A 12,117-nucleotide genomic window follows, 5' to 3' on the forward strand; every position below is an offset into this window, starting at 1 on the left:
CCTTCATTTACAACAACAACTCACATGAATGAGTTCCTGGTCACATTGTCCTCTTTCATAGGCCACACAGGCCAGATGGGGGTCTCTCTTCTCACAGTATTTGCCCACTACACGACTGTCATAAAAGGGGTTCTCCCTCAGGAAGCGCTCAGGGTTGTTGTTGCTGTCTATGTAAATCTTGGCCAGGGCATTGTGGGTAGCAGGCTCCTCACAACCTTCATGAATACGAGCCTCCAACCAAGGGAGTAGAAGCTTCAGTCTGTTGGTACACAGAAAAGTTATTTGGAGACGCATTGTTCTTTCTGTGCATGTCAAATTGTTCTTTCTCTCTTTTACCGGTTTCTCTTCTCCACTTCAGCAACTAGTTCATCTGTGGAAAACTGTCCTCTCACCACCATGATCAGGTTTTTGATCACATCCTCTGCACAATCAACATCCAACAAACCTCCAATGACCACCGGGAGACGACTTGGGTTTACCTGCAGAAAATCAGAAATGCGTGAAGTCAGATTTTTGGCCGCATAAAATGTAAATGGTGATTCATGAGGTCGGAGCAGCACTGTACCTTCTGCACATAGATCTCAATGTATTTTTGCAGACTGTTGCGATACAAGTACAGGACCAAATCGTGGACAAAATCAAAGCGGTCACACACAATGATCAATGGTAGTTGATCGGTCAATTTAGCTTCCTGCAGAGAAAAAAAAAATATTATTATTATTTTTTTTAAAGTGTATAGCGAGAAAGGTATTCGCAGAGTGAGCAGGTTGCAAGCCATTTTTAACCTTGAGGAAGTTCTTCACACGCTCAGGGTCATAGCAGTTACTCTCTCTGCAGATTCTTTCCACCTCTTTGATTTGGCCCGTCTTACAGGCAGCCTGAATGTATTTGAAGTGAACCTCTGGGTCCTGGCTGAAGTTGACAATGGAACCCAAGAAGTAAAACAACCCTGAAAGACAAAATCATGTGACAGGGCATCACCAACAACTTGTCTTTTGTTTTCACTAAGGGCGTCACTAACAACATGTTTTTTGTTTTTGCCAAAACTGAATCTCAAGGTGTACCTTCAAAGCTCTTGAATGACTCAAAAAGTTCAGTGAGGCTCTGAGTGCTGAGTTGCTCATGGTACTTGGAGGCAACCTGAACGCAAATCTGCAGGTTCTGGCGGATGTTAGCAGACAGCATGGCCCGAAGACACTCCAAAGAGTCCTCCACTGATAGAGAGCCAAAGAAATTGACTAACCACTATAAGGGCACAAATCAGTGACAGTTAGTGTTCTATAACATATTAGGTCAGTATTATTTTTAAATATTTTTTACAATTGCCAGTGCACCTCTGGATTGAGGAGGTGTGTGTGCACCACAGCCCGCTTGATGTCATACAGATCAGTATAATGCTCTAGCGCCCTCTGCAGGAGACCAGCCTTCTCACACAGCTGTGCCACATGGGCACGGTCATAATGAGTGAACATCTGGTTACCCAGAATGGCATCTGCAACCTGAAAAATAAAAATAAAAAATAAAACAGCAGAGGACCTGAGACCCTTAAAAACAATTTTAATTATTCACAAAACGGATAATCACAACAATAAAAGTGAATGCAATAATAATTTGAATTAATTTTATGTAGTAAGTCATTCAATGTCAAATGAATTCCAATGGCGTGAATATTTTGTTGTCATGTGTCTATGTACCTGCGGTGCATGGACCAAATTCATTTCCAGCAGACGTGTCTGCAGTGGTCCTTCCATGGGCCTGTTGTTCTTCAGGGCATCAAGTAGAAATGATGTGCATTGCTGTATTAGGTTGTACTCCATGAAAACATCTACAATCTAGACAGAAAAATAAACAATTTATTATTTTATTGATAACAAAAACATTTTCCCATTTTCATGAAGTCAATTTAGTCTATTCATTCTCTATCTGATGGGTTTTTATAAGCCAAAAAGGCAGGGTATCAATATTGGCTATGCCGTGGCTTCATTTATTTGTACCTGTGTAATGTCAGCAAGAGGCTCTTCATCCTGCACCAGCATCTGGGAGAACTGAAGTCCTTGTTCAGGACTGATCCGCATTACATTCCTCAACAGGAAAATCCAGTCTGGAGTGTACCCCACCTATAAAGGAAATCTAGATTATTACCTTTTCTTTCTTTTACAGTCATAATAAATTTTGGTAATTTGTATTATAAAATGTGGATGGAACTGACTACATTAATTCAATTATGATTCAATTAGTTTGCAGGTTTTTGTTTTTTAAAATAAATTTTTAGGTTTAATAAAGAAGAACATGAAGTCAGACATCTAAACAAACCTTTTTGGCATACAGTACTATCTTCTGGAACTGGCCAGTCTCAGCAAAGCACTGGATGACTTTGTTGGGGACGTTTGCTCTGAGGTAAACACTGAGAGCGAGAGTGGGATCCACCGACTTCACCAGGTCTCCAAGCTCCTCTGAGCACTCCAGCTGTACGCAAAGCAGAGCAGATAAATCTGTCAAGAGAGTGCTAAAAGCCTATTCCAGTAGACAAAAGGATTGCCTGCTATAAAACCACCCAGTGAACACAGACCTTGTCTTCTTTTAGCCATTTCTCCAGCAGCTGTTTGCGGCCCTGCTGGAGGACTGGCCTACACAGCTCGAGAGATTCAAATTTATTAAGCTGGCCTTGATCCAGTAAGATACCAAAGTACTGAAGCAATGGTGACCGCTGGCCTGGTTGAGCAGGAACACTCTGGAACCTGCGGATGGTGTCTGGTGTTCTTAGTATACCCTGGAGAAAGACAGCAGATGGGTAACTACAGAAATTAAATCACAATAGGGCGCCTTAATTAAAATTTAGGAGGAGTGCTGGCAAAGATGAATGTTGTGATGTTATGTGCCAGTGTCAGTCAGAAGGTGTGATTAATTGAACTATGACTTTGCCTCAAGTAAAAAGGGTAGCACTTTACTGTACCTTGGGTGCATTGGCTGCCACTTTGGCAGCATCTGAATAATTCCCTGCAGCAAAGAGAGTGTTAAACTTGCGGGCGAACAGCTCCTCAGCACCGGCAAGGTTATTGCGGACTGCCATGCGGAGAGCCAGGTCGGGGTTCTGGAGCACATTGGTGATGTAGGAAATAATGTTCTCCTCCTCCACACACACTGATAAAACCTGGAGAAGCACATTTTGCACTTCTGAGTTGCATACCTTAATCTGTTTGATACATTTGTATTTTACATTGACAGATTACCTCAAATTCTTGTGGTGTTGTGTCATATTTAGTATGCGTAAGTAGATTTAAGACCAATAACAGGATTAGACTCAAGTCTGCGTGGACAAACTGAGCTCTTCTGTGTTTCATATCTCACGAAAAGTGCTCCTACAGTCTGGGGCATTTGCAAATCTTTCCCTCTTATCAATCATTTTTCCTGTCCTCCTGAGGGGCGCACAATCTTCCTATCCCAGCAGACTGTGGGAGAAAGGTATAATACACCCTGGACTAGTCGCCAGACAATCACAAGACACATACAATGCCATGAAAAAGTATTGGCCCCTTCTCAAATTCTTAGATTTTAGCATAGTTTCCTCACTTTAATGTTTAAGATCATCAACCAAATGTAAATAGACAAATATAACCCAAGAGAACTTAAAAGGCCGTTTTTAAATGGTGATTTCATTGATAAAGGAAAAAAACTATTCAGTTACCTGGTCCTGTGTGAAAAAGTAATTACCCCCTCGTTAAATCATTAATTAACCATTTTTGGATAATTTCACTGATCACACCCAAGCCTGATTACTTCCAGACTTTTTCAATAATAAAAAAAAAAAATAACTTAAACAGAATATGCCCCGACAAAATCAAGTCAGACAAAAGATCTAAAAAAATGACATGATCCAAAGAAATTTCAGAACAGTCTAAAAATAAAGTAATTGACATCTGTGAGTCTGGAAACGGTAATAATAGCCAATTCTAAATCTCTAGGATTCCAGCAAACCATAGGCAGAACTTAAAATGGAGAAATTAAAGAACAATGGTCAACCTTACGAGGAGTGGTCAGTCTACAAAGATTACCCCAAGAGAACAGCCATGACTCAAAACTCAGAACTGCTGGCCTCCCTTGCCTCAGTTAAGGTCAGTCTTCATGACTCAACGATAGGAAGAGACTGGGCAAAAATGGCATCCATGGCAGAGTTCCAAGTCCAAAACCACTGCTGACCAAAAAGAACATGAAGGATCATCTTACTTTTCCAAAACATCTGAATGATTCCAAAGACTTTTGGGAGAATATTATATGGATTGACGAGATGAAAGTTGAGCTTTTTGGAAGGTGTGTGTCTTGTTACATCTGGCGTAAATGTAGCATAGCATTTCAGAAAAAGAACATCATACCAACAGTCAAACATTGCGGTGGTACTGTGATGTCTTGGGCTGTCTTGCTCCGTCAGGACCAAGACAACTTCCTGTGATTGATAGAACCATGAATTGTGCTCCTTAACAGAAAATCCTGTAGGAGAATCTTTAGCCATCAGTTTGTAACCTCAAGCTGAAGTGCACTTGGGTTCTGTAGCAGGATAATGATCCAAAACACTCAGCAAGTCAACTTCTGAATGGCTTCAAAAAACTAAATGAAGGTTTTGGAGTGGTCTAGTCAAAGTCCAGACTTGAATCCAATTTAATTCAGTGGCATGACCTTAAAAAAGCCGTTCATGCGCGAAAACCCTCAATTTTTGCTGAATTCAAACAATTCTGCAAGGAAGAGTGGACTAAAATATCTCCACAGAGATGTGAAAGACTCACATTCGCAGAGACAATTTCACCATCGGAACAACAAGTTGGGGTGGGTAAGGGTGGGCGAATCACTTTGAGAGTGATTCGCGATGTATGGAGCAGTATGACGCCAACAACTTCTACTCTCAAATCTAACATTTGGGATCATTTTGGATTTCCCTGTAAATCCAAACTAGACGAAAGAGACAAAAGACAGATACTAGAAACATGATACGCCATACCAACACGAAAAAAACATCATAAATTGCCGTCCCGAAGCTGTATACAGAGTTAGGACACAGGTTTTGGAGTCATTGAAGTCGGCAGAAAGAATGGCTCTTATATGTGATGTGTTGGACTTCCAGAGCAACTGACCCATACGTAACTATCACTTCTCATTTTATTTCTAACGAGTGGGGAATTAGTATCAAATGATCTACAAAATAGAGTTCTGCACTGAAGTATCGGCAACTGTCACAATGCTGCAAACATGCTACTTAACTAGGTCCTATATTAGTTAAAACCCTGCCAATTATAAAAAAAATATTGTTTAAGTTTACATGCAAGTCACAGATGGTCTAGTGGTACACTCGCCTGACTTTGGTGCAGGCAGCGTCGGTTCAGTTACCACTCAGTGATGGTGTGAATGTGAGTGCGAATGGTTGTCCGTGTCTATATGTGCCCTGAGACTGACTGGCGACCAGTTCAGGGTGTAGGGCCCCTTTCGACCAAAGTCAGCTGGGATGGGCTCCACCGCCCCTCGACCGTAACCAGGATAAGCAGTGTTGACAATGGATGGAAGTTTACATGCACTTTTTCAATACAGTGTTTATTACAATTTCCAAGGGTAAATAAATATTAAGTTTACATGCACTTACCATTTACAGTGTTTATGCACAACTGTCAAGTGTTTTAGTTTTGTAATCCATTTGCACAAATGTTAGGTGCATTCCCCCCCAGATGTTTTACTGCTTTAAAAAAGTGACATAACATACGACATGTTTACAATCATGACATTAAAATTTAACATTTTAAAACAGTCAAAATTTACTCTTTTTTTTCATGTATTTCCACTTCTTACTGAATTGTTAATTGCATTTTAATAAAAATTGAATCTAATTGCACTGCAACCGAAAGAATCAATATCAAATCAAATTGAAACCTAAATAATCGAAATTGAATCGAATCGTGACGTTCTTATCGATGCCCAGCCCTAGCAACAAGAGTCGGCACCGCTTAGCTCTGGCCGGCCAATCCACTGACAGCCGCTGCTGTCACGAAGCTCTGGTCACTCATAGGGGACCAAGAAACAATCGAACTGTGAGAAATTTGACCCTGAAAGTACTATATCCTTGTCATTATTATTGTTTTATTATTGGTTGTGTTCTATGTTTTCATAACCCCAATTTCGTTGTCTCTGCAACATACGATGTGACGATACGATAATAGAGTGTTTGTAGTCTATGTTTAATTTTTATGTACAGCACTTTGTTATAGCTGTGATTGTTATTCCAAGATGAGTTGAGTGTCTCAAAGTCGTTAAGTCCTAAGTAAACACACGTATGTACATTTCCATGTACGTGCTGTGAATCTGTGAAAGGCTCGTTAAATGAGATAAGAATCGTTTGATCGCTTTGCTGACACCTGGATAACTAACAATTATAGGTAATTAGTCATTCATGGTAAAACTTTATGTAGTTCCAGCAAACAGAGAGTATACTTTGATGAGTCTATTGCTGTCATTATTATCGCTATGAATTTGACTGGCGACTGGAAGTTAGCACGCAACCTCACCTCAAATGCGGAAGTGGTGTGTGCGTAGTCTATTTAGGCAAACAGTAGATAACAGAGGTCCAAGAACTCAAATGCAGTGAAGGTTATGTGCAAAAACAAATTCTCTATACCTGTCCTTTCCTGTTGACCCCAATGATACCGGCAGTTGGCTCATGTGGGGCAGTGACAAAAATGGTCTCCCCACTGATCCTGTTCATGTAGATGCAGGTGCCAGTTTCCAAGTCGTACAGGTGGATGTAGCCATATTTGGTGATGAGAAAGACTACATCTTGCTTGGAGCTTATCTAAAAGCACACAAAAAAACATAATTTGAATGCCACTTCTATAAATTAATGTTAAAATGAGGCTAGTGTAAGACAAAGGTCTGACTCAGAATACAGCAATAAATATGTTACATTAATGCCACAATAACAGTTGTTTATATATATATAAACAGTCTTAGATTAAAAAATAGAAATATTTTGTACCTGCATTGCAACAGGGAAGTCATTCTGGGCTTCCGGAGGGAAAAATACATCTACAGCCTTCTTTGGAAATGGCTGGTTCCCAGCTGGTGGAGTGCCGACTTCAATTATATGGAGCTAAAAGCAAAAAAACATTGACATGAAAAATTATCCACTTTAAATGCAATATATTTAAGACACAATTAAAAAATCAAAAAGATGTATCAATTAGGCCCCATGCATATGATCTCACTTTGCCGCCTGCCTGTCCTCGCACAGCAAAGCAGAACAGAGTTGACTCCTCTGTGTTGTCCTCCATCTTGAATTGTGCAAAGCCTGCTGCATGACCTTCAATGGGCTGAGAAACCTTCCTGTCCACGGAGTACAACTGCATCGCTCCAACAACGCGGTTTTGCTGGAGAACAAAAACCAAAACAAAATAAACTGTATACATAACTTTACATAAATTAATAAATACGCACATCAAATATGCAGCACATGAATGATACACTGATGTGTAATGTGGTTAAACTTGACTGTGAAACTACTACACTAACTAGAATAGATCACGATGCATCCCACCGGAGCTTAAGGATTTCCCTATGCTATTCAATACCAACTGATAAATGTTGAAAATCGTTATGTAACCCATTTAATAACAAAAACGTAGTTTTACGTCTTTTAAAACTCGATCACCTAATCCCAAAGACGTAGTTTTACGTCTTTTACGTTTTTTTTGCACCATAGGCTTCAGAGAGGCCTGAGAACAATTTTAATGCCCATAAAAACTGACACTAGATGGCAGAAGTCCATGATACAATTTAGAATTTTGGTAAAACTTACCTATGTTCTACCGCTAATTACTAAAGAATGGAAAAAGGTAGAAGCGTTTGCGATAACTTGCAATGATTCTCTTACAGCGCTGTGGAGGAGTTTTGGCACACTCACCTTTGCAGAATTGTAATTCAGCCACATTGGAAGGTTTTTGAACACAGGGTCATGTAGGTTTGGAATTTTTTTTCTCCCTTGTTCGTAAAAAACATTTAAAAAGTGGATTTTGTGTTTACTTGTGTTGTCTTTGACTAATATTTAAATTTGTTTGATGATGGGAAACATGCAAAAGAAATAAGAAATCAAAGAGGGGTCACACACACATATATATATATATCCATCCATCCATTTTGTGAGCCGCTTCTCCTCACTATGGTCGCAGGCGTGCTGGAGCCTATCCCAGCTGTCATCGGGCAGGAGGCGGGGTACACCCTGAACTGGTTGCCAGCCAATCGCAGGGCACATACAAACAAACAACCATTTGCACTCACAGTCACACCTACGGGCAATTTTAGAGTCTCCAATTAATGCATGTTTTTGGGATGTGGGAGGAAACCGGAGTGCCCGGTGAAAACCCACGCGGGCACGGGGAGAACATGCAAACTCCACACAGGCAGGGACGGGGATTGAACCCGGGTCCTCAGAACTGTGAGGCTGACGCTAATATATATATATATATATATATATATATATGTATATATATATATATATATATATATATATATATATATATATACACACACACACACACACACACACACACAAAATATATATATATTTTGTTTCCATTTTCTTTAAACACTTTCACTGATTTCTGGACTTTCCACTTTTAAGCAATATCACATTATATTCTGTCTCTGAACTACGAAAACGTTTTTTCTTTTTTAATTAATATAGCGTCAGCCTCACAGTTCTGAGGACCCGGGTTTTTTCTCTCTCTCTCTCTCTCTCTCTCTCTCTCTCTCTCTCTCTCTCTCTCTCTCTCTCTCTCTCTCTCTCTCTCTCTCTCTCTCTCAACTGGTTTGTAGAAAAGCTGACGACCAAACAGTTGGTACCTGTGCTGAAATGCCGATCAACAGTAGCCATTTCTGTTTAGCATCAGTGCGATAGTTGATGATTTGGCAGCCCGCCAGGCTGGAGTGGCGGTCAAAGACTTTGATTGGCTGAGAGTCGCCCTCCATGCTCCAATGGTAGACCGCGTTGTCTGTGACCAGGGCGACAGTGTTTAGGGAGATCCACTTCCAGAAGGTCACGTCATCCGTCATTGTGTGAGCCTTCATCTTGCTCTTCATTTCAATGTTGAAGATCTGTAGGGTCTTGGCCGCTGAAAGTATGCAAGTCAAGGTTCACGTTAGTTGACAATTTTTAATACCACAAGGTTGTAAGATAACTATTATTTGTATTTAAAACAGACAATTGAGTAATCTAAACTACCACACAGCACCCACAGCAGACATTTGGGGAGAGGAGAGGACAGATACCATTTGGTATAACCAAATTCCAGTTGTTCGAGTAGGTAGTTAGGGTTTGCTTTCAGTGACACGAAAGCACTATACAACAAGGCAGTGTCAAATCAAGAGGCAAGACCAACGACAGGGCAACCACATTGTGGTAGATCTGCATTCAGTGCATTGACGTTCGCACATTCAATGCTGAATATGGAAACCCCTGGTATAATGTGGACAAAACCCCCAATTTATGGCTTAAGAGACTTCCAAACTGTGCTCAGACTGAAAAAGAACTGCACATTTCTAGGTCTCAATACAGTTCATCTTCATTGGTGTTGCTCCAATGACCTTGTTGGGCACATTCCAATGACAGAGAAATTAAATTTGTTTTCTCTGCAGTCAAACCAATGTAGGATAGTATTGTGACACCATTCCACTTAAGTGAAATTGTCTCTTAATATATGCCATCAATATTTGTAATTGATTGAAACATATTAAACCAGGGGTCCTCATAAGAAGACTCTGGTCTGGATCCGATCCAGACGCATTTATAAGGATCCAGACCTATTATTAGATTATTTCGACAAGCAATATCATTTTAACATGCACAGCTTTCAGGTAGCTATCTTATGTTATGCACACTTGGAATGTAAAGACCAATTGTGTGCATTGTTAACGCCTGCCACATGACATGACTCTGACAATCAAATGGTTAATCATTCAGAGCAGCTTTGCGAGTGGAGCAAGGTGTGTGTGAGGCAGGCAAGCATTGCGGAAGAAGCAACTTCAGTGTAAACAGATAATTTTGCGGTTAAAAATAAGAAAAAAAGATTTTTTTTTATTATTTTTCAAAATGTGGTTCATCAAGGAAGAATGCAGCAAATCAAAATGCTAACACTTATTTTTCTTTAGTATTTACATAGAGTTCATCTTTCAGCATCCAAGCACCTTGGGACGCCTTATTCAAAAGCATTATTCTATAAGCAAACTTTATTTTAAAACAGTGTTTTTTTCTGTCTGAATGTCTCCAATGTCAAATATGCCTGCTAACCATCTGTATTTTTTCTTTTTAAATTCCAATGATTAAAGTAATTTTGCCTCAAAACTGATCAGTTAAGAAGCTGCATCTACAGAAAACACGAAGCACTGTAGCTTACCATTTTAGAGAAAGAACACAAATGAGTATATAATTATAAAATGAGGGATGTTAAACTTTGGGTTAGGTCTGAATGCAGATTTTCAAAAGGAGACTACAAAGCACACTGACAGATGTAATGATGGGAAAGGATGCTGGACAAATGCACTCACATCAACTGTTTTTTGTGTTCTGAAAGGTTATATACAGTATAAAGCCGTAACCAAATCCCCAGTAATTTCTAATGTGCACAGTATCTGAGTGAATACAATTAGTCACAATTGGAGGATGTCGTAAAATTAATTAAAAAAGAAAAAACGTTTTCGTAGTTCAGAGACAGAATATAATGTGATATTGCTTAAAAGTGGAAAGTCCAGAAATCAGTGAAAGTGTTTAAAGAAAATGGAAACAAATTTAGTTCAATTCCTATTTAAACATATATAATGCTTATTGTCACTGTACTTTATAAAATTAGTAAAAGAAAAATCAATAAAGCTATTGTACAAAAATAAATAATATATGTAATGTCCTGATGAAAATGTTTGTCCTTTTTTGCTATAACACTCGTAGAGTGTTTTTTTTTTTATTCTTGTGTCATATAGTTATTGTATATATAGGATTGTATCAATGTGTCCTGAGGTCCCTTGAAAGGCACGATATCAATACCATATACAGTACTGTATTATTCTTTTAACATTATTATTAGTAGTAGTAGTAGCAGCAGCAGCAGCAGTAGTTGTATGATACTGTATAAGAACAGTTTTCACAAACTATTTTAACAACATTCTAGAGGTTCTGGCTAGAATTGACAAAATTTATCAGAAACTCCTGAAACTGAAGTGATAAGATCCATTAAAAAGGATGCATCTCTCCGTTGAACATGATGAAACTACAGAAAGAAGAACTTGGAAAAACAAAACAGAGCACATTTTATTTCGAAAAGGATCCTTCACCTGAAAACTAATTTGAAGAGTACAAACTGTACAATTATTTTAATTTTGCTAACAAATTTATTTAGTTAACACAATTGTTATTGTTTGGCAAATATTATTTCACTTAAATTCATTAATATACATCTACAAACCCCAATTCCAATGAAGTTGGGACGTTGTGTAAAAAAAAGGTAAATAAAAACAGAAAATAATGATTTGCAAATCCTTTTCAACCCATATTCAATTGAATACAGTACAAAGAGAAGATATTTAATGGTCAAATTGATGAATGTTAATATTTTGTGTTTTTGCACAAATTATCTCACTTTGAATTTGATGCCTACAACACTTTCCCAGAAAGCTACGACAGGGGCAACAAAAGACTGGGGAAGTTGAGGAATGCTCAAAACCCCCATTTGGAACATTCCTCAGGTGAACAGGTTAGGTGGAAACAGGTCAGTGTCATGATTGGATATAAAAGGAGTATCCCTGATTGTTATCAGCGCAAAGGTCAAAAGCCAGCGTCTGTGATGGTATGGGGATGTCTTAGTGCCCACGTCATGGTAACTTTAATGCTGAAAGGTACACACAGGTTTTGGAGCAACATATGCTGCCATCCAAGCAACGTCATTTCATGGGACCTCCATGCTTATTTCAGCAAGACAATACCAAGCCACATTCTGCACATGTCCAGACCTGTCTCTCATTGAAAATGTGTGGCGCATTATGAAGCACAAAAATATGACAACGGAGACCCCAGACTGCTGAGCAACTGAAGTTGTACAT

At 39.1% G+C, this 12,117-nt stretch overlaps 1 protein-coding gene across 4 annotated transcripts in view; it reads right to left on the reverse strand.

Annotated features, from left to right (window-relative positions):
- Positions 1-12,117, reverse strand: part of LOC133481797 (clathrin heavy chain 1-like) — a 28,086-nt gene that overhangs the window by 13,206 nt on the left and 2,763 nt on the right. For all 4 annotated transcript variants that reach the window (XM_061780925.1, XM_061780922.1, XM_061780923.1 and 1 more), the window contains 15 exons: positions 8,872-9,140; positions 7,239-7,400; positions 7,010-7,123; positions 6,653-6,826; positions 2,954-3,151; positions 2,570-2,770; positions 2,314-2,466; positions 1,995-2,117; positions 1,695-1,832; positions 1,335-1,499; positions 1,065-1,245; positions 786-949; positions 566-691; positions 337-479; positions 25-259 (listed from right to left, as the gene is read on the reverse strand). In XM_061780925.1, the coding sequence (XP_061636909.1) occupies positions 25-259; positions 337-479; positions 566-691; positions 786-949; positions 1,065-1,245; positions 1,335-1,499; positions 1,695-1,832; positions 1,995-2,117; positions 2,314-2,466; positions 2,570-2,770; positions 2,954-3,151; positions 6,653-6,826; positions 7,010-7,123; positions 7,239-7,400; positions 8,872-9,108 (2,514 nt within the window). In that variant the 5' untranslated portion in view covers positions 9,109-9,140. The remainder of the gene's footprint in view (positions 1-24; positions 260-336; positions 480-565; positions 692-785; positions 950-1,064; positions 1,246-1,334; positions 1,500-1,694; positions 1,833-1,994; positions 2,118-2,313; positions 2,467-2,569; positions 2,771-2,953; positions 3,152-6,652; positions 6,827-7,009; positions 7,124-7,238; positions 7,401-8,871; positions 9,141-12,117) is intronic.

The sequence above is a fragment of the Phyllopteryx taeniolatus genome, chromosome 8 (genome assembly GCF_024500385.1).
Source record: "Phyllopteryx taeniolatus isolate TA_2022b chromosome 8, UOR_Ptae_1.2, whole genome shotgun sequence".
NCBI classification, from domain to species: Eukaryota; Metazoa; Chordata; class Actinopteri; order Syngnathiformes; family Syngnathidae; genus Phyllopteryx; species Phyllopteryx taeniolatus.